At 49.5% G+C, this 23747-nt stretch overlaps 1 protein-coding gene across 2 annotated transcripts in view; it reads right to left on the reverse strand.

Moving 5' to 3' along the window:
- SACM1L (SAC1 like phosphatidylinositide phosphatase) overlaps positions 1-23747 on the reverse strand; it is a 387094-nt gene that overhangs the window by 200738 nt on the left and 162609 nt on the right. For both annotated transcript variants that reach the window (XM_078688168.1, XM_078688167.1), the window contains exon 8: positions 7722-7823. In XM_078688168.1, coding sequence (XP_078544294.1) covers positions 7722-7823 — 102 coding nt within the window. The remainder of the gene's footprint in view (positions 1-7721; positions 7824-23747) is intronic.

Below are 23747 nucleotides of genomic sequence, written 5' to 3' on the forward strand. Positions count from 1 at the left end.
TGAGCAGGACCAGGGCTGAGGATCTGCCTTCATCTAAGGCACAGCAAAGACACTCAGACAGCAAGAAATGTAGATTCTGTGCTGTGCTCAGGCCAGAAGCCATTTTGAGATACGTCCAGTTTGCAATGATCTTCTAGGAATCTAGTTAGAATGCTATTGATGTATCACTCAGTAACCTTCCAGAAAGAGGAGGAGGGAAATGGACAGGAGTTTTCAGGCTTAGAAACGTCCAAAGACGGTTTCTTAAGGAGGGGAATAACCTTAGCTTCCTACTATGGGACTGGCACAGGAGCGGTGGACAGAGAAAGTTTGACCAATTCTAGGCAGGGTGGAAGAAGCTGGTTCTGAAGTTTAATAAAAATGTTTGGTTTGAATGGATCTTCAGGTGAGCCGGATTTCACTTGGCTGCAAAGAGTTTGAAAGGAAGGCAGACAGAGGGGGTAGCAAGCTGAGCAAGACTGCAGGAGAGCTGTACGCTGCTGGCGTCACAGCCTCAGACCTCACAACAGTGTTGACAGGGTGAAAGTGCGAGTAGATGTCCTGAATCTTATTCATGAATTAGTCTGCTAATCTGCTGAAGTGAGCACTAGAATCTTCAATAGGGTCAACTGAGCACTGATTTCGAGAGGGTATTCACCAGACTAAACATTTCTTTAGCAGGGTTGTTACTGCTGCTAATTTTATCAGCATAATATTCTGCCCTAGATTTCATGATACGTTTGTGATAGGATTTAATAGCAGAAAGTATAGAACTTTTTGCAGAGGATCATATGCTTTCCTCCATGAGCACTCTAAGGCCTTGCAGGATTTTTGTGCCAAAATAAAGGGCCTTGTTGAATCATGCTATTTGCAATCTCAGCATTAGGGGGGAGCTGAGGGTGACTGTCTTGGATGAATTGGCCACATTTTGGCAGATCAAGCTTCTGGCACTGACGTTTGAGAATGGGTTTAGGGGCAGGCGAAGTCGCCTTGGGAGGTAGTTGAATGGACAGGGTGATCATGAAATGCTTGGTAAGAGTGGAGCAATCTGTAAAGGGCTAAAATTGGGGGGAATGGGTCAAGCAGGTGACCGCAAGAATGTGTGGCACCTACAACAAGTTGAGTTAACTACATAGCAGGGAGACCATCAATACCATTTGTAGTATGGCTGTTCAGGGTGGCCTCCAGATGGAGATTGAGGTCTTTGTGGATATTGAAATTAGCTAATTTGATGGCCAAAGGTGCAATAAAATTAGTTTATGCCACCCTGAAGGCTTTCGAAGGACAGTAAATTAGAAGTTCTGACAAGATAACATTTTTTGTCAAGGCACCTTTTCATTGAGACCGACTACAGATGTACGTATCTTTATAAAGCACAGCAATGCCACCACCTCTGCCACCAGTTCAGTTGAAGTTCTTTAGGTAGTAACCAGAGGTGAGCACCAAGGTGGGTTCTGTAACTGAGGGCTGGCCCAGCTAAGCCTCTATAGGAAATAGAGCATCTGGAGTGGTGTCGTGATTAAAATCATAAATAACGGTGTGGTGTTTCACCAAGGACAGACAGTTAATGCTGTATTCCCTGGGTCTGAAAGGGGTCTTAAATGTCTAGGAGATCTGGGAAGGTTGCTAGTTGACCCAGGTAGCCACAGGTCCTGCAACTGAAAATTGGCTCCTCTGGGGTCCACACAAGCAAGCTACCGAGCTGTGAGGAGTACCTGAGTGCATAAAGTTCAAGGAAAGAGCAAGTTAACCTGCGGGAGCTAGAAGGGGCAAGGTGCCTGGCCCCTGGCTTCATCCAGACGCAGACCGGCTTGCCTTTGGCGCACCAGACACAGGTCCGCGCCGCAGCCTTCATTAAGGTCTGGGGAGCTCCAACAGGCTCCTCCCGGCACGTCTTCCAATTATTTCCCCTTAGCCAATTGGTATGAGGCAAGTTGCAAGCAAAGTGAAGTTAAAAGAAGACACTAGTAAAGTGCACACGTGTTTTAAAAAAGTAACATGAACCCAAATTTACTTTCAGAGAAGTACATCATTTCATAAAGTAAACTGAAATCTTGATTTTTGTGTTTCTTAGATTTGGACAGCACTTAAAAAATACTAAATAAAATAGAATAAATATAATTAGAAAATACTAAATGAAATAGAATAAATACAAATAACTGCCAATTGATCCTAAGGTACCAGAATATAGGAATGGACTTGATCCAGGATGCTGAACACATCATCTAGTACCTACTGAGCTGGAGTTTGTGTTAATCTCGGTTTTATCCCCCAATGATATTAGGTAAGGTCGTTTTAGAGGTTGTCACTTTTATAGTTTGCAGCAGCCACCCAATCACTTTTTACATTTAAAGTACAAGTAGCACTAGAAAAGATAAGACTGTTCAATCTGATAAGGAACACAAAACGTTCTTTAGCCTAGTTGAAGGGTCACAGCCAGAGCATAATGAAATTCATTCAAATTAAAAACCACAGTGTTTGAGGTCAACAGGGGGAATGCTTTAAATTCCTACTATCCATCAATCTAAATTAATGAAGGGCTAGATTTATCTTTGCCATGGTGAAACGTCCTTTCCAAGTAGTTCTGACTTTGATACTTTCCCACGTCCAGAGTCTGCTTTAGGAACCCTAGTATTATTTAGACTTGATGGAGCACGATTTTTGTAAATAAAATCTGCTCAATGTAATACACCTAAATGCATGCTTTGATAACAAGTGGAAGTACTAACATATACTACAAGAGTGTATACAACACATGAAATGTGCACAAGGCACAATGGGCACGATTCACAGAACTAACTTAAGGCAAAATCCTAAACTTACTATCATTTTGGTATTCACAGAAGGCACTTGCTAATCAATGAGTAAGTCCCTTCTGTGAATACCAAAATTAGTAAATGGTAGTAAGTTTGGGATTTTGTCTTAAGTTAGTTCCGTGAATCGGGCCCAATAGTTTGATTTTCATAGTTGAAATAATGAGAATAATGCTAACAATGTTATTCTGTTTTCCTAACTATAGAAAATAAATAACAAAAGAAAAAGCTTTATTATTCGTGAAAGTAGTGTAGGCTTTTAGCAATTATTCTCTGTTTTGCTAAAATAATGTAGGTCTCAAAATAGTTCGAGGATGTGCTTTCCCGTGCTCCTGGCCTTCAAATGTTACAAATGCTTCCTTCTGAATAAGTCTTTAGAATGCTTTCCTGTCTAGGAGAGGGATGTAGAAGACGAATGTAGCCATTATAATACTTTAAATACATTTGTAACTAGGTTCTTTTCTTTTTTCCTCTTTTGGAAATTATACAATATTTAGACAGTGTTTAGAAAATAATAGTAAAGTCACTGTCAGTAGATTGTCATACCATCGTGAATGACCAATAGAGAGGCTTGCTGAAGAAAGAGAATGCAACATATTATCAGGAAAGAAAGGAAGTAGCGTACTATAAAGATTCCTGTGGGAAAATGTTATTCAGCTCGTTCACAAGATTGGTGACCTGTCCGTGCGTTCGCGGTATGCTGAATAGTATGCTGAATGCCGTGCAGATTCCAGATTCTCTGGCTGGCAAAACCTGCTAATCCCGAGACTGTCCTAGAGACTTTGCACATCATTCGCTGATGGTGCTGACACTATTGTTTGTCTTTATTTGGATATGTCGATAATGACCAATGTTTAGAATATTTCTTCATTGTAGGTCCTTGTAGGGAAATAGCATTCAGTCTTTTATCATTTAGTCTCTGTTAGCTCTACCAAAGATTCATCGGAGGACCTTTGATATTGCTAACTGTGTGATAATGACATATGGGCCCGTCATTAGAGTTATGCTTACAATTGTTATAGAATGGTTGGTGTCGTTAAATTAACTGACAAAAATTCCCTAACGCTTCTGCTGCATCAGACTGATAAGAAACAGTCCAACTTCCTGCTGTGCAAACTGTCTTTCTCTGGGACCCCTATAAATAGCTACTTCAGCAGCTGAATAAAGGCTTGAACCGTGAAGTGATTGCCTAGACCTGGGTAAAGGACAGACTATGACAAACACGCCTGCCCACTTCAATTCCTTTATTAAGTAACTTGCTTTTGCTATCTCGCCCTGCAATGTTAAATATGGGCGACTAAGTTAGGACTCTGGAATGGCTTTGAAGAATCATGGAAAGAACTCTATTTGTGGCACTAAGTCACATCTTACAGCAGATGGTGGCTCCGAAAAGAGCTAAGCTCACATAGCACACGTATCTGTAAATGAGGATAGTAAGACGAAGCACGCATGACTAAACCAAGCACGCCTCTGGTACACGACCCCAACAACGAATGTGTCTTAACCACGCATACCCTTTCAACCCAATGCCGTTGTAAAGACATGATTGGTAAAGGGATATCTGTGGTAAAGATCAAACCCCAGCCCCCCCTCCCCTCCACCCCCCCCGGCCTGAGCCATAATACCAGACCCTAGGTGCTAAACACTACCCCGAGCTACAGACCCGCCTTGAGCCCTAAAACCCACCCCCCTGAGCCCCAACAACCCCGACCATCCCCCGAGACCTAACAACCCCGATCCTCCCCAGAGACCCAACAACCCGACCCTCCCTGAGCCCTAAAAACAACCAGACCTCTCTGAGCCCTAAAAACAACCAGACCTCCCTGAGCCCTAAAAACAACCTTGAGGTCTCCCACATCTTAAAAACAACCCAGAACCCCAATAGCCCTAAAAACAAACCGGGCCCTCGAGCCCTAAAAACTACAAAGAACCACCCAAACTCTAAAAACAACCCAGACTTCCACTGAGCCCTAAAACACAACCCCAACCCCCTGTGCCCTAAAAACTCCCTCTTCAAAACCCATCCACAATTACCAGACTGCGTCCCGAAGCTCCCTCTCCCAATCCTTCTTCCTGTGCCCGTGCATCTAGACCGTGCACTGCCTTAACCACTCATATGCATGGTTAATGCAGGTGCGTGGTTAATGCAGGTGCGTGGTTAGGGCAAGCGTGATTAAGGCAAGCGTGGTTCCGCTTGCAGGGAAACAGCACACGAGGCTCAACCTGTGCTGTAAAGGTTGTTTCCTGTAAATGAGGCGCTTTTGGGGCATACACCATGTACAGTAAGCAATGCTTGAGAATTTGTCAATGGATTTGCCATACAACTCTTCCTACCATCCTGTAAGATATGCGTTTTTGTGGAAAAAGAACAAACTTAGGAAGCCGCAACGGGGCGTAAGGACTTGTGCGTGCTAGGGTTTGGTATAGCTCCCCAAATAAACTATTGGGTGTCCATCCAGTATTCATTCAGGACAAAAAGATAAAGTAGATTCATGCTTGGACATTTGGTTTGAGGCCTCATACCTGCTTCAATGTCAAAAGAAAAATGTCAGATATTCCCCATTACAGAGTAGAACGAAAAATCACAAGAAATTCAGATTTTGCCAAGGATGGTTGTTTCAATCATTGATTTGATTTATAATTTTATAGAGCGCGCGAATGCCCGTGGGCATCTTGGCGCTGGGTCAGAATCAGGAGACTCGGGATCCAACTGGAATAGAACTAGCTGGCCGTAACCGTTCTCTCGTAAGAGCAGGAAAACAAAGGATACGTATATCAGCCGTAAGAATGGACAAGAATGGCACAATGAGCATACACGTTTACTTTTTGGGGGCACTAACTTATTTTTAAATTCTTGGATTATCACAGCAGAAACACACAAATCTGAAGCCATATAAAATCAGCAAGGAAAGAGGAATGCTAACATCGAGAAATAAGGACAGTATATTTACTAAACTGAATCAGTCCAAACACAAACATTTTCAAGCAGAATATGAAAAGTAGGAAATGCAACTTGAAAACAAAGATATGTCGAGACTGGTAAATGTTCAGGAATTATGAAGCCATAATTAATTTAGAAATGCATCTTCAAAGTGCTCTCTACTCGTAACACTTAGAACACTTGTTTTTGGTTTATCCCACTGCTCACGGGGCAAGGCTTAATTAAACTCCATCACCAAAACATATACCGGACAAGAAGTTATGCTAATACTACAGCATCTGTTGAACGGGAAATGAGGACTGTTGTATTTTAAACATCGAGTGACCCCAGATGAAGGGCACCAGGGGCCCGAAATGCATTGGGTTTTAATAAACAAAACACTGCCTCGGACACCGTGCAGGAAGGATAGGTCTCCAGAGGGCTTTCGCCTACTGACAAAACGCTCGTAGGCTGCCCGCCCACAGTATCCATGGCGCTCGACTAGCACCATATACAAATCCCCTTACACAGAACGCTGTAAGAAAGAGAAACCGTGAGTACGCGGTAGATAGAGGAGGGTCTGGGAAGGGTGCACCTTAGCGTGTGCAGGCCTCCCGTCCCGCCTGATTTGGTCCTGAAGAAAACCTATAATCAAACAAGGTTGAAACATGTCGACCACATTTTTATTTACACTTTGATACTATTTGGCCAATATAACCATTAGTAGTATCTCACTTGTTTTTAACAGTGTTACACTGGCCCCAGAATAAATCTATTTGAGGGAGCACATGCTGTACACCTTTTAAACTTTACGATTTCATTTTCACACACTCACTTGAAAAAGAACCAGCTCCGCTGCAATTGCAGGCGTCGCAGCACACCTAAGTGGCACTCGGCCACTTGGGTGGACCAATGATGAAGCATGTCACCGACTAGGTCGGTGAGTGAGGGGTTTCTTAAAAAAGAAAACATCTTTTTTTCTTTTTCTTCACTTCTTCTCCGTTTTTAAGTACTAGGACTTCCTGTCCTGGGACTACTCCTTCCTTTGTTTATGAATACATTTTTAGGGGCCTAAGGAGTAGGTACCTACAAAATATCCTTACTCTCCTTTTGGTATAAACGTTTTAATAAACAAAACACTGCCTCAGACGAATTTGCGTCATTCATGTTTTAGCTAGAGGTTCGGATAGCCCAGCTTTGACGAAAACGAGAAAATTGGCATACCACTCCGCGTGTGGATTAAAAAACGATTGAATATAAGTTGTAGACAAATGGTGTTAAAACATGGATTATAAGGAGTACAGAGTAATTTTTAAAATCAATGTTGACCGCCAGGACGGCGACTTTCAGCTGTGCGTTTGGTTGGGGGCACAGATTGCCCCTAATTAAAATAATACTACAGCAGCCACATCTTCTGAAGTAGGGACATTCTTTCTCGGATATCGCAATAAAGTGACTTTTTATTTGGGTCATTTTCTTTCCTCTGTGCGCGCATACAACAAATTACTCTATATCGGTTTTGGAATGTGTTTGCCAAGAGAAATACATTTCCCATTTGAGAACAGTCTTGAAATATTCCCTGGCCACGTTAGTGTGGAAAAACCTTAAAAACATAGTGCACTATACATGGACTCCTAGCTATGGTTAGGTTCTCCTAGTGACGTCATAAAAGGCACAGGAAGTAAGCATGCAAACAGGTAGGTTCTATGCTTTAATCTTAACCAAGTGCATTTTTAGTTATAAAAAGACTGAAAAAAATTGAGAAATATTGTTGTTTCTGTTGAAATGCTAGCTGTTGTTCACAGCCGGTTGGGAACTCCCCTTTCAATGGCTAAAAAACACAGATATACATGTTTAAACAAATGATAGTATTTCTCATGGCATTAGTCTTTTTTTCAGTTTTGACAGATTGTTTATTTTCACATTTGTGATGGTGAGATGAGGGATGAAAAATCATCCTTCTGCCAATGGCAGGGCAGATGCCGTTTTTGTAGACAAAGAGTCCTTACCTCGTACATAGTATCGCACACCCGCTCTAAAACAGCTCCGCCTGGAAACAAGAATCCAATCAAAGCACTTCCCATTTATGAAACAAGTGTGCACGTCAATAACTGAGGGGAGAGCAATGTTAAGGGAAAAAAACACTTGTGCAGAATAACAAGTGGAAAAGGTAAGAAGGATATGTGAATTTGCGTCGAAAAAGGCAAGCTTACACAGATTTAAAGAGAAGAGTGGAGGGTGAAATCAAATCCATACAAGCAGTCAGCAGCAATCTCCGACACCCATTCACACAAACGGAAGAGAGTGCGCTTCTTCACAGGTGAACACTAAAGGCGGATAGAAGCCATTCAAGATGGCCACCAAGTTTTGAAGCTCTGTGACTTGGTGGAACTTAGTTCAATATTGCATCTTACACTGCTGTGGTTGACTATTTCACCATAAGGAAAAGGCTGCCTGAATACTTGAGGTATGCATTTGTCACCCAGGATGCCGTATAACAAATGTTTCAAATCAATATGCACTGGTGTCGCTTGTAAAGTATTGCTATATCGCGCTTGCCTGCCATTTTATCCTCTACAGAGCACACTGGGGCGATGCTCACATTATCCTTACATATTTCCTCATTAAGGCTTGTTACGGACTCAGATATTCTTGGATAACAAAAAACCTATTTCTCACTTTTGATGACACGTCCTCATATTTTCAAATGACCATCTGTACTCTTCTTGCCTCAGATGTAATGCTACAGCTGCTTGCTAATGTGTTTTAGCTACTGTAAAGTGTTTATCTAGCACTTAGTTTGAAATGACTCAAGAGACAACCTTTGAACTGGCACATTACATTGCTCTCATTCTATTTAACATTTGTACTTGCCCAAGCTGCATATAATCCATTTTCATTTTTTAACATATTTTATTGTTTTGATAGGAGCATTGGGTATTACCATCATCAATATGTGTTTTCATTTCTAGAAAATAAAAGAAATAACCAATAATAGTCATACATCGAGCCCACAGCCTCCCAGTTATGTTATGTTACTTTATATTTGTAAAGTGCCAAATCATCAACGGTCTCTATGTGCTACAAACCATAAACCCAGGAGTGCCATAAAGCTTGCAAACAGAGCAAAGCTTTGGGTGAGGTCATCCACACGCCTCAGTAAACAAAATAGTCTTAAGTTTCTTCCTGAATGGGAGGAGTCTCACCTCACCACGCAGACTCTATGGGAGCTTATTCCAAAGCTGGGGAATCACAACTGAGAAGGCACATCCCCCTAAGGTTGTTCTGTTAAAGGGGGGGCGCTAGAGGGCGCACAAGCGGAATGGCTGCCTAGACACGCAGCTCCCGCTCCTTGATCATTAATCCTACACTTATCCTTAACCACAGGGTACAGATTTGCCCGATATTCCCCTCGCACGCTGCCGGGCGCTATGGACCACACTCGACCCAAGTCTGGGGTCGCTGAAGGGAACGGTGCCGGAGATATCGGCCGCTGAAGTTTTGCCGGTGATTGCCCTGGAGCCTGCATGTGGAGGAAGGCGGACGCGGCAGACCACGCAACCCCGGGGATGACCACGAGGTGGTAGGCCGCGGAGCCGGGAGCTGCCCGGGATCGAGACACCTGCTGCCCGGAGGCGCGGGAAGGGGACGCCTGGCTATTGCCCCCATCCATGCACCGCCCCCCCTCCAGCGACTGCATCTATTGACCGCTGCTGCAGGTGAGGGGCTGCTCGCACCCGGACGGATGCTGTGAGGCGGGACGACCTCGAGGCGCCCGATGCGACCTTCCTCACGCTAGCGCCTTCGGCGTTCGGGGTCGCGGGAGAGCCGCACTGGGGGGCGGCGGGCGGCGGGCCCGCCCGAGGCCCGCCACGGAGGAGAACGCTCTGCCTGCGCTGTGCCCCTGGGCCCACCACGCACTAGCCTTGCCACTGTGCCGCAGCTGCCGGCCTCTGCACCTGCAGGACTGCATCGTGAGGGGTCCTGCCCCCCAACTTACTTGTACTTGTTTCCCCACCTGTGGCTGCGCTGGGAGACTGGGGCTTGGGCTGCCCTAATCGCGGAGGAGCTCCCGGCGGCGTCCTGTCCATATCGGACCCTGCTTCCCTCCTGGACCTGGCGATCCTGAGTCCCACCCCACCTGCAGCTGCATGTGCAAATGTCCGTAGCCTGCCTGTCCCGCGAGTGACCAATACAGTACCATCAAAGCCCGGGCTTTCCCGGCCCCCTACCACAGGTGCGCCTGGGGTGTGCTGGGGGTGACTGGAACCTACCACCGGACAGCTGCGTGTCCCTGACGGCGGTGTCTCACTGGCAGTTGCTGCGCGGCGCCCTACCTACGAGGACTGCACGAACCACCTGCTTTGGTCCTTCACTATATCATATCTGTGCCCACTGTGTTGACACGCAGCGGTGCCCCAGCGTTGCGACCTATTTCGCCATGGTGAGGCCTGACAACCGCCAGTCCAAGCTCAGCTTCGATGGGGCCAAAAAAGGCGTGAAATCAGGGTCAGCGGAGCCTGGGCCTAGTGCAGCCACCATCTCACCTCCCACCAAAGACATTGATTTGCACAGCCTGTTTCAGGAGATGCGGCAGGGGTTTGCTACCGTCGTTGAGAAAGTCGATGGGGTCACTGCCCGGCTGGATGCATTGGTGCATAAGGTGGACCGCCACGAGGAGAGACTCACGACAGCGGAACAACGCATTTCTGATAACACGGATGCCACCTCGACTCATACAACGCAATTGGCTAGAATGGACAATTTGCTCAGGGTCATCGCGGCCAAAAACGAAGATTTGGAAGCCCGAAGCCGCCGGAACAACATACGCGTCACCAATGTGCCGGAATCCACGGACACGGGCAGGATGGAGCTCTTCATTGAAAAGTTGCTAAAAGGCTCGGTGGGGGAGGACGCTTTCTCTCCTCAATTCATCGTAGAAAGAGCTCATAGATCCCTGGCGCCTGTGCCGCAACCTGGTCTCCCGCCACGGCCCATAATTGCTAAGCTGCTGAACTATCGGGACCGTGACACTGCATTGCGGGCGGCCCGATCTCAGAGATCATTGCAGTTTAATGGCATCTCCTTCTCCATATACCCGAACTTCACACCACTGGTGCAGGAGGAACGGCGCAAGTTCCTCCCGGTGAAAAAGAAGCTGCAAGAAGCCCAAGTAGACTATGCGCTGTTATACCCGGCGAAGCTGCGAGTAACACACCATGGGAAGCAACGGTTTTTCACGAATCCGCAGAAAGTGGAGGATTTTCTGAAAACGCTCCGGAGGGCACGAAGGGGGGACCGTGACGCTGCAGAGGACCAGGAGGACGGGGACCCCCCTCCGGCGCTACATGAGTGATGACTGCTCGCTTTACATGTGCTGGGCACCTCAGGTGTGCTACTTGGTCCTCTTCTACTGCTGCGAGAGCGGACAGAGCGATGACCGCGCCTGCTGGAACTACACGGACTTCGCATACCTGTGGTAATGTACACCAAGGACCACTCCCTCAGACCTAGTCTCCACCGAGGGCGGTATAGTTTTGGAGCTAGGGGCTGGGAAGTGGCTGTGCGAATTCTATGCTATTTCCCTTTTGGGTATTCCCCTTAAGACTACTGATGTTTTTGTTATTGTTGCTGCGGTTGGGAGGGTGGGGGGAGGGATGCTGGGTGGGGCTCATTGGCTGCTGGCATGATTGGGATGCTGGGGTGGGAGGGGGGATGGGATGTTCTACGATGAGGCTTTCATCGAATGGACTACTTGCTTTGATTCTAATCTGGTGTGCACGCCGTGGATGGCGGGGCAGAATGGGGCACGACACCTACACATTTGTTGTCACATATGCGCCAAACACAGATACTCCTGAATTCTTTACTACTCTATGGGGTAAGATTCTGACTATCGGGTCGCGACACATCATCTGGGGTGGGGATCTCAACCTGGCGATGGTGCCACAGCAGGATAGGGCGGACGGTGTCTGCTCCTATAAACCTAGAGCGCGGGAAGCACTCACGGGGGTGATCACGGAGGGAGAATTGCTGGACGCCTGGCGGCACTTACACCCAGATGGGAGGGAGGGCACTCATTTCACCTCACACATGGGAACCTGGGCGCGCCTGGACTACTTCTTGATCACCAGCGGTATAGCTGCGGAGTTGGTAGGGGCGGCACACATGCCGCGGACGTACTCTGATCACAACCCCGTCTTGTTGCATTTCCGTACACCAGGCTGGGACAACCCAAGACCTCACTGGCGACTCCGTCCTGACATTCTATTGGACAACTTATTTCGCACTGAACTTGGGGAGGAAATAGAGGCCTTTTTTCCCAGGAACAGGGGATCAGTTGACTCGGTAGAACACATATGGGAGGCTTTCAAGGTGACCGTTAGGGGATACTGTATCTCTAAGAGCCACGGGGTCTTGCGGGATATCCTCAACACGATACATACGCTAGAGACAGAACTGCGTGCACTAGTACTCCGCATGGTTGTCGAGACTGGACCTGACTTACATGCCATCTACAGGGAGACGCTGACGAAGTATGAGGAGGAGGCTCTCAGGGAGGCCAAGTTTCGGGGTAAACACTGGCAGGCCCGCAGATATTGTGAGGGGGACAGGCCTGGGAAGGTGCTCGCTACACTCACACAACCTTCACGCGCCCAGAATGTCGTACTCGAATTTGCAGACGATCATGGTGCTACAGTCAGGGACACAGATGAGATACTCACAATTTTCACCACACATTACCTCTCACTCTACACTTCCACTGCGGGGCCCGACACATCCTATGCTGATTACTTGAAAGATGTGGCGCTCTGCTGGCTCAGCGATGGGGATAGGGCATTTCTGGCGGCACCCTTCGAGTTGGACGAGGTCCGGGAGGCCATTATGTCCCTCAGGAACGGCAAGGCCCCTGGCCTTGACGGCATTCCCGCCGAGTTTTATAAAGCTTACATCGACATCATGGCACCCGTTCTTCGCGAGGTTTACTCTGAGTCGCTCTGTGATGGTGTACTCCCTTGCTCTATGCGCGAGGTAGTGATCACCTCTCTTCTTAAGCCTGACAAAGATCCCACCTCCTGCAATTCCTATCGCCCACTTTCCCTCCTGAACTGCGATGTCAAAATACTCGCTAAAATTCTGGCTACTCGCTTGTCGCTACTGATGACCAGGATTGTGCTGCCCGATCAATCGGGCTTCGTGGCTGGCCGGTCCACCTCTCACAATCTCCGTACACGGTTCTCTCTGCTACGTGCAGTTCATCCAGATATGCCCGTTGCGGCTGTATTCCTCGACGCGTCTAAGGCCTTCGACTCAGTCGAATGGCCCTACCTGTTCTCGGTGTTGGCTAGCATGGGGTTCCCCAAACTGTTCATATCCTGGATTCGCCTCCTTTACACCAACCCCACGTCTAGGGTGTTAATTGATGGCCGCCTGTCACAGCCCATTGCGATCACCAGGGGCACACGCCAAGGATGTCCACTCTCTCCCCTACTTTTTGCCATAGCAGTTGAACCTCTTGCTTGTCGCCTGCGTCAATTACACCGAGATGGGGCGGTACAGTGCTTACAACGTCAAATCGATGTGTCTCTCTACGCGGACGACATCACGCTGTACGTTAAGCACCCCGAGACGCACCTTAATCCCTTACTCAGGGAGTTTGTCTTTTTTGGCGGGTTGTCAGGTGTCCACATCAACTGGTCCAAGTCGCAGTTTTTCCCCCTAACGGATGCGGTCACTGATTTTCCACACGATTATCCCCTGGAATGGTGTCGGACTGATCTCCGGTACCTGGGGATCCGCATCTCCCGGGACAAGGACGAGACTTTACGGTCCAATTACGGGGTGGCGATGACCAGGCTGACTGCTACTATAGATCGCTGGATCACCCTGCCGCTCTCTATGGCTGGAAGGGGGTCCCTTATTAAAATGGTCATCCTCCCCCGATTTCTTTACCTCTTCCCCAATATTCCTTATTTCCCCGGTGCATATTTCTTTAAAACCCTGAAGACAGAATTACGCAGGTTGTTCTGGGGTGGCAAGAGTCCCCGACTCAAATGGTCCACGCTCACACTCCCCTATGACAAGGGGGGTTTTGATGTACCCGACTTAGAGGCGTATTATCAATGCGCGCAGGCACACTTTGCCTATCACTGGATGGCCCCTACGCCTTTCATGCCACACATCGCGGTGGAAGACTGGATAGTGCATCCCCTCCCACTCAATGGGTTGATGCACTGCTCTGAAACATCCATACCTACATCAAATACCTCGGTCTCTTGCACATTGGACGCATGGCGCCGTATCACCAAGAGCTTGTCGTGCCCTCTGCTTTATTCGCCCAAACTACCACTCACCTATCATCCTAATCTTACCTTACTGTTGGAGCAGGGTTTCCGCAACCTCTGTGCGAGGATTCGCGTTACCTGTTGGGGCGATTTGTTCTCTACCGGTCTTTTTAAGTCGGCGGAACTTTTTTTTGCATCACAGAGCCACACCCCACTAGAGCTCTTTTATTACATACGCCTGCGGGCAGGGATGAGAGACATCCGGCCCGATTTTCCTGACGAACCTGAGGTCCTCACTCCACTACATTTCATGCTCTGCTCGCAGGATGGGGCTCACCTGGTCTCCGGCCTTTACCGCCAGCTCCGGGGCGCAGCTCCAGCGCCGGATTCTAGTGCCCGTGAGCACTGGACTGCAGAGTTGGCCACTGACATTACTGACGAGCAATGGCACTATTGCTGTGCGCTCACCTCCCGCATCTCTGCCAGTAGCAGACTGAAGATTATACACTATAAATTCCTGCAAAGGGTGTATTATACGCCGGCGAGGAAGCGCAGATTCGGCCTGGCGGAGGACGATCGCTGCGAGCAGTGTCGCGCTGAACGCGCGGATTTCCTGCACTTGGCATGGGGATGCCCCCAAGTTGAGGACTACTGGCGACAGGTAACAGAGGCCCTTACTAAGATGACGGGAGAGGAGTTGACCGCGGATCCATTGGTGATGCTCCTTGGGTATACTCTACAGGTCCCTAGATCTTCCCGGAAATTTGTTGATATTGCACTGCTCTTGGCCAGAAGGCGGGTGGCGTGCCGCTGGGGTCGTGGCAGAGCACCTAAATTCAAGGAGTGGCTGACAGACCTGACCTACTGTCAGGATCAACATACTACATTCACCGAGTTACTGCCCATCTCGAGTAGGCCTAATGACATTTGGGGTCCTCTGGTGAGCTATTTGCTTGCACACTCGGATGACGCTGATTCGCCTACAGACCCCCTTGCTGCTGTTTAAATCCCGATCTGAGCGCCGGACCTGATCACTGATCCCCTCCATGTGTTCGTAGTACCTGCCGGGTAGTCCCTGTCGAAGCCTCCGTCCCTCTCAACATACCGACTAAGCCGGTTTTCCACCCCCCGCGTGGCCCTCATCGGCGCGGATCATTCTCCCTCCACTTGACTGTCCCCCCCCTCCCCTTTGGCCAATCTGGGGTTCCATACACCGTGATCTGCACAAACAATTCTTCTTTCTACTACTTACTACTACATACCACCACATGCATTGCTCCTTCCAGGACTGATGGGTAGTTGTTGACTTAGATATGACGAGACTGTAGCACCATGCCCACCTCTGCCTGCCTGGGTTGCCACACCAACGTATTACTATTCTTTCTTTGACCGGACGTGAATTGCCTCTTAGTTTCTGTACAGTTGGGGGTTACTGTTTACTGTTACGGGTATGAATAACTCTAGAAACGGACCAATTAGAAATGTCAAAAACAAAACAAAAAAAAAAAACCCTGTTCTGCTGCGGAGTATCCTTCATTGCCCTACTACACCGGCAGTGTTCTTCATCCTACAGCTTGGACATGCTACGCCGCCGGGCCTCAGGGATGCCGGCCACGGGGCTGTGTTGTGCTTACCTTTATATGCTGCTGGCCTCCGGGTTGTAGGCGTACAAAGCTGTGTATTGTGATCTCTATTACTCAATAAAGCAGTTTTTGAACCCCCAAAAAAAAAGGTTGTTCTGTTAAAACGTAGACAAGCCAATAGGTGTGCAACTGATGAATGGAGACAACGACCAGGCACGTAAGGCATCAAACGGTCTTTATTGTAGCTGGGCGCCGCTCCGGACCTCGCTTTATGTGCGATGCACAGGCCCTTGAATCTAATCCTCTGCTTAGTAGGGAGCCAGTGTAGCTGCTGTAACAAGGGAGTGGCACAAGTTCTTCTCAGCAATTTAAGAACCAGTCGTGCTGAGTCGTTTAGGACCACCTGGAGTTTCCCCAAAAGTTTATCGGGGAGTCCTATATATACTGCATTGCCATAGTCCAGGCGTGACAGGATTAGAGCTGACATCACAGTACAATTGGTCACAAATGACAGCAAGGGTATAAAGTTTCCGCACTTGCCTCATCAATCCGACGCAACTACCAACTACAGCAGCTACCTGCTTATCCATCATTAGCATGGAATCTAACCTAATACCCAGGCTCTTCACAGCTGGCATCGATATCGGAGTGGTGCTAAGCTCGTATGGCCAGAAGAGGCTGGAACAGGGGTTAGCCCCTGAGGCGATAGCAAGGACCTCCGTCTTGTCCGGGTTTACTTTGAGTGAATTCAAAGTCATCCAGTTTATAGTAAACTGAAGGATGTTCTGTACCTTAAACTGTGCCTGGGAGGAATTATCAATGCGAATGATTAGCTGGGTGTCATCGGCATAATTGTATACCCGACAGTCCAGTTTGGCAATGCTTCTATAAGAGGCTGGAGATGGATGTTAAAAAGCAGGGGGGCAACAAGAGCCCTGCGGAACTCCACCTGGCAAGGAGCCGTGCCTAGACGTACATTCCCCTATTTGGACTTTTTGGGATCCTCCAGGAAGGAGACAATCCATTGGAGGACTGTCCCATTAACCCCCAGCCGACAGACACGGGTCACAAATTGTACATGGTTCACTATGTCAAATGCGGCTGAGAGGTCCAATAAGATCAACACTGAGAGAAACTTCTTATCAGCTGTTAGCCTTAGCTCGTCCAGTACTGAGAGCATCACCAACTCAATGCTGTTGTGAGCTCTAAATCCCGCTTGCTTAGCATGTAGCAGCTGATGCTCTTCCAAGAAAGATGAAAGCACTCTAAGCACATGTTGCTCAAGCACCTTGGCCAGGGATGGAAGTCTGGAGATCGGTCGAATATTTTTCAGATTCTTAGGGTCCGGCCCTGCTATTTTTTAGCAGTGGGATTACCATGGCTTCATTACATTTGTGTGGGACCTTTCCTGTTGCTACTGACAGGTTCAGAAGGGATAGTATCTCTGCCCCTACCACCGGGAGACCCATTTTAAACACCCTAGGAGGGCTGGGGTCTTCCGGTGACCCAGACTTTACTCTGGCCATGATATAAGCCAGACCGTTAAAATCAAGTGCAGGGAAGACAGAGTATGCCTCCCTGATAGTCTGGTGGATCAAGCACTGGGAAGGGACACAGACTTATACGAGCAGTGCCTATTTCTCCAATGATATCTCCAACCTTGGTAAGCAAGAAGTCCTGTATCTCGTCACAGTCCACCTGCTTAACGACCAACCTCAATTCCTTCTTTTTTCTCAGCTCCCCGAGTACATTAAATGTCTCCTTTTGAGTGTCAGTGGTTTCTCTAATCTTCAAATCATAATATGCAGATTTTGTGGCCTTCAATGAGCCTTTGTGGAGAGCTAATTTTGTTTTCCCGAGCTAATGGTGCATATGATTTCCGCTAATGCCTTCCACACTGGCGAAGGGCCTGTTTTTCACTTCTAAGTACTGCAGTATACCAAGGCTGCAGCCTCTGCTCCCATTGGTTGGTCGTCCGGATCAATCTGGGTTTATCCCTGGGAGATCAACATCCCAAAATCTCAGGACTTTATTTTCAGTACTACATTATTTGCATCCCGAGGTACAAGCGGCCACTGTATTTTTAGACGCTACAAAGGCGTTTGATACTTTAGAGTGGCAATACCTTTTGGAAATCCTAGGTCATATAGGCTTTAGTCCGTCATTTATAAATCTAATACGTCTACTCTACACACAACCGCTGGCACGCGTGAGGGTTAATGGTCTTGTGTCTGAACCATTTAATATCTTGCTAGGCACGAGGCAAGGCTGCCCGCTATCCCCTCTGCTTTTTGCGATTGCGATGGAGCCGCTAGCAGCACACATCGGGCAACATCATACCGCTAAAGGGATTGGATTTAGTACCCGTAGTCTTTTAATCTCATATGCCAACAACGTCACCTTATGTGTGTCTGATCTGGCATCAAATCTGGAACAGTTACTGAGGGAATTTATTAAGTTCGGTGGCCTTTCTGGTATTTCTCGATTAACTGGGCTATTTTCACTTTGACTGACACCACTGTCCAAGCCCCCTCAGAGTTTCCTCTTTCATGGATAATGGAGCCTGTGAAGTATTTAGGTATATGGATTAGCAGGGATATACAGGTCCTGTGGAACATGAATTATGGGCACGCCATAACCTGGCTGGAAGAGAAGGCCACCGTGCGGGCTGGACTCCCGCTTTCTTTAGCCGGTAGGATAGCGTTGGTTAAGATGGTGGTAGTACCGAAATTCCTTTATTTATTTGTTACTATTCCCCTTCCCCTTACACAAGCCTTTTTTAAAACCCTACGGTCCCTGTTGATCTCCCAGGTATGGGCGTGTGGACAGGCAAGAATTTTGTGGGATCTTTTAACACTTCCTTTGCGTCAGGGTGGACTGGGGACTCCGGACATGCAATTGTATGCATGGAGCGCACAAGCTCAGTTCTTACATTAGTGGGTACACCTTACTCCTTTTCAGCCTCATGTGGCTGTGGAGGCGGACGTTGCAGCATCCCTTCCCCTACAGGTTGCCCTGTTTAAAGCTTACAGATGCCCTAGGAACGATATAGACACAGTGGAGACCCTACGTTGGGCCTGGAACGAGTTGCGGAAGAGAGCCGGCGCTCCCATCCTATATGCCCAAGCAATGCCCCTAGCAAATAACCCAATGCTGTTCCCCACAGGAGACTACATTGGAAAGGGCTTGGCACACAAAATGAATCTAAAAACGTTCGCGGCGCTCTATCCAGAAAAGTCCTTCCGACCAACCCAGATGGCAGTGGAGGATCGACAGGTATCGTCCTCTGAATTATTCGCATATCATACTTAGGGTAGTGTGTCGGTCCTTACATGACACTTTCCCAGATGCCCTGCCCACCTTAAGCGCATTAGAAAACGTACTTAAATCAGCCTCCCCTCGCCGACTCATCACCAAGATATATAACCACATGCAGACATCGGCACCTTTGAAGAAACCTCGGGCACTAATGGCATGGAATGAAGACCTCCAGCTCCCGCTCACGGAAGACCAGTGGCTTTATTGCTGCAGCCAACTCACAGGACTCTCCCCAATTACAAACTTTGTTTAATCCATTTTAAATTCCTACACATATTTTATAGGACACCCACCAGCTCGCAGCATATAGATCTAAAAGACAACGACAGTGACATATTGCCCAATGCCAAATCGTCTGAAATAGGCATGATAACTGTCCCTGCCTGTTTTTGTAAATAGTACATGGCTGTTATGCTGTCCGTCAGAAACAAGACAACCTTGCCTGCCAAGTGAACTAGAATGTGGAGACCCTGGTGATTGGTACTCCAGAGACCCAAAACTGTGAGATCTCGAAGGTAAGCGCCACATCCTGTAAGGGATGTATCCGCTTTGAGAATGATCTGGGAACAGGGTTGAGAAATGGCCACCTCTTTGAGTATTGGGTGTTCCACCAATGCAGAGAGTGTTGAGTGCAGCTGTCCACTAAACACTAGCTCTTGTAGCTGACACCATGATTGAGACCACTGGCGTGACAGACATTCTTGCAGCGGTCGCATATGAAGTTGAGCATGTGGTACTATTGTGATGCAAGATGCCATCATGCCTTATGTGTTGGTTGGGTTGAAACTTCTGTAGCAGTGTTTGGATATTTTGAATCCTGGCCACATTTGGGTATGGTAAGTCTAACTGTGTGTTGAAAATAGCCCCTAAATACGTCTGAATCTGTAAAGGTTCATGGTGTGATTTCTGTATTTTGATAGTAAACCCCAGTTGATGGAGAAGATGGAGAGTAGTCTGTGTGCGTTGTTGAGCCATGAGATGTGTACTGGTTTTGATGAGCCAGTCATTCAGATATGGGAATACCGGAATGTTCTGCCTGTGCAGATGTGCTGCTACTACTAACGCTTGACATTTGGTGAACACCCAAGGTGTGGTAGTGACTCAGATTGGGAGTACTTTGAACTGGTAATGCCTTTCAGCTACAAGAAATCTGAGGTATTAGCGATGAACTGGATGGATTGGGATGTGGAGTAAGCATCCTTTAAGTCTAGTGCAGACAAAAGTCACCGTGTTGAAGCAGTGGGATCACGTCCTGAAGAGTGACCTTATGGAAGTGTTCTAATAGTATGCAATGATTTAAGGGCCTGAGATCTAAAATGGGCTGTAGTGATCCATCTTTCTTGGGAATTAGAAAGTATAGGGAATACACTCCTGAATCCTGATGTTGAAGAGGGATGGGCTTTATGGCTCTTTTGAGTAACCGAGCCTCCACTTCTTGTTTGAACAGGTTTTGATGCTCTATGGAGAGATTGTGTCTACGAGGTGGAATGTTTGGAGGTTTGGTTAAGAGCTCCACACAATAATCACGTTGGATAATGTACAACACCCATTGATCTGATGTTATAGTTTTCCAAGATGGGAAGAAATGTTGTAATCGGCTCCCACTAGGTGTTAAATGGTCAGGGGGAATGAGCAGAGTCTCACTGCTTTGAGGTGGAGGGAGCAGAGCATGTTGAGGGACCCCTAATGCGGCCCCTGGAATATTTTTCTCTATATGTGCCTCTGTAGTAACCCCTTGATGGGGAAGGATTGATGCTTTCTATACGAGGAGGTAGATGCATCAGGTGGTGAAGTTTTGGTGCCCTGTTGAGGGACACCGAAAGGAGCCACACGAAGCAGGGGTTTGGAGCGCCCCCATTGATTTAGCTACTTTGGTGTCCTTTTTCATTTTCTCAAATGCTTGGTCCACCTGGGGACCAAAGAGATGCTCTTTATCAAAAGGCACTTTTAATAGTGTTTGTTGCACCTCTGGCTTGAAGCTAGATATACGGTGCCAAGCACGTCTACTCAACAATACACTTGTGTTGTGGAGTGACCACTGTGCCTCGAGGCCGGGTCACCCCCTTGCTCCCTCGCCCGCTGTTCCTGATTGCCAGCCTCCTTGCCAGCCTCCTGCCTGCCTGCCGCCACCGTCGCCCCCCCAGCACCCCCGAGCGGCCCAGCCACAGCTGAGCCGCCCGCTCGCCACTCTTCCCGCCGCTGGCCCCCTGCGGCCCCGCCCACCACCGGCCCATTGGCCCAGACGCTCGCCCAGCCCAGCAGACCCGCCCTCCCGTCCCCCTTCTTAAGGGGAGTGCCTGGTCGCTCGCGGGAGTGACCACTGTGCCTCTCGAGGCCGGGTCACCCCCTTGCTCCCTCGCCCGCTGTTCCTGATTGCCAGCCTCCTTGCCAGCCTCCTGCCTGCCTGCCGCTACCGTCGCCCCCCAGCACCCCCGAGCGGCCCAGCCACAGCTGAGCCGCCCGCTCGCCACTCTTCCCGCCGCTGGCCCCCTGCGGCCCCACCCACCACCGGCCCATTGGCCCAGACGCTCGCCCGGCCCAGCAGACCCGCCCTCCCGTCCCCCTTCTTATGACGCCCCCAGAGCGACCGCGCAGCGGACGCGTGCAGCGGGAGCACCGATTGAGCGCCGAAGGTGCGCCAAAGGTAAGCCCGTCTGCGCCCGTCCGTGCCTGGACCGCGCCCAGTGCCAGGACCCCTGGCCCCCACCGCCGGAAGCCGACCAGACGAACCTACGACTCCACCGAACTCAACGCACTCAACACCGGCCGTACCCCGGGCTGCTACCGAGCCACACCGAGACGCACCCACGGACCCTTCAGCTGCCACTCCTGCAAGTTCACCTGCAACCGGACCCACGCTACACCAGCACCCACCAAGCCGAACCCCAGCAGCACCCACCTGAAGTGCATCCTGCTCAACACCCGCTCCGTCCACAGACACGCCATCGAGCTCTGGAACCTGCTCGACACCACAGACCCAGACGTCGCCTTCCTCACGGAAACCTGGATGAACGCCTCCTCAGCGCCCGACATCGCCATCGCCATCCCGGACGGCTACAAGATCATCCGGAGGGACCGCGTCAACCAGACAGGAGGAGGCATCGCCATCATCCACAGGAACACCATCCGCATCACGACCAACACCGACGACAACCTCGCACCCGCCGAACACCTGCACTTCCAGATCCACGTCAACCCCAAGACCACCCTCAGAGGCACCCTCATCTACAGACCCCCGGGACCACGCACACAATTCAGCGAGGACATCGCCAACTTCGTCAGCCCGCTCGCCCTCCCCTCAGCCGACTACATCCTCCTCGGGGACCTCAACTTCCACCTGGAGAACAACAACGACCGCAACACCACCACCCTGCTGGACAACCTCGCCAACCTCTGACTCAAGCAACTGGTGACCACCCCCACCCACTACGCCGGACACACACTCGACCCGATCTTCTCTTCCAGCAAGGACATCGCCTTCAGCCACGCCACGGGACTCCAATGGACGGACCACAGCTGCGTCCACTTCAGCTACAGAAGGACCACGCTCCACCATCACCAGCAACAGGCTCCCCGCAGAAGCTGGAACAAGATCACTGCAGACCAGCTCACTACTTCCCTGAGCAAGAACCCTCCCGCCAGCACAACGAACCCCAGCTAAGCAGCCACCAACCTCACGAAATGGATCAGCGACTGCGCAGACGACCTCGCCCCGCTGAAGACCCCGCCGAGCAGACCCGGCAGCAAGAAAGCCCCATGGTTTAACGACGAACTCAAAAGCTCCAAGAAGAACTGCAGAGCACTCGAGAAAACCTGGCGCAGAGACCCAACACCGGACAACATGACCGCCCTCAAGCTCGCCACCCGCAAACACCACCAGCTGATCCACGCCACCAAGAAAACCGCATTCAAGGAACGACTGGACAACAACGTACACAACAGCAAGGAACTCTTCAACATCGTGAAAGAGCTCTCCAACCCCAACGCCGGAAACAATGACATCACCCCTTCGCAAGACCTCTGCAACTCCCTCGCCTCCTACTTCCACAACAAGATCGCGGACATACACAACAGCTTCAGCACTCAACCAACGCACGCCACGACCGAACCACCGCCCCCCACCACCACCCTCCGCGCCTGGACCCCGATCAGCACCGAAGACACCATCCGCACGATGAACTCCATCCACTCCGGATCTCCGACAGACCCCTGCCCTCACCACGTCTTCAACAAGGCCGACGCAGTCATCGCACCCCACCTGCGGGACATCATTAACACCTCCTTCGACATCGCCACCTTCCCGGAGAGCTGGAAGCACGCCGAACTCAGCGCGCTATTCAAGAAACCATCAGCAGACCCCACCGACCTCAAGAACTACCGCCCCATCTCGCTGCTCCCGTTCCCGGCCAAAGTCATCGAGAAGACCGTCAACAAGCAACTGGCCGCCTTCCTCGAGACGAACGGCTCCCTCGACCTCTCGCAGTCTGGCTTCCGGGCCAACCACAGCACCGAGACCGCCCTGATCGCAGCCACAGATGACATCCGAGCCCTGCTCGACAACGGAGAAACAGCGGCCCTCATCCTCCTGGACCTCTCCGCGGCCTTCGACACTGTCTGCCACCATACTCTAGTACAGCGCCTCAGCAACGTCGGAATCCAGGAAAAGGCACTGGAGTGGATCACCTCCTTCCTCGCCGGAAGGACACAGAGAGTCCGCCTCCCCCCGTTCAGATCAGAGGCCACTGAAGTCATCTGCGGCGTTCCTCAAGGCTCCTCGCTCAGCCCAACACTCTTCAACGTCTACATGAGCCCCCTCGCAGCCATCGCACGCCAGCACAACCTGAACATC

This window comes from Lissotriton helveticus, chromosome 4_1 (assembly GCF_964261635.1).
Source record: "Lissotriton helveticus chromosome 4_1, aLisHel1.1, whole genome shotgun sequence".
NCBI lineage: Eukaryota > Metazoa > Chordata > Amphibia > Caudata > Salamandridae > Lissotriton > Lissotriton helveticus.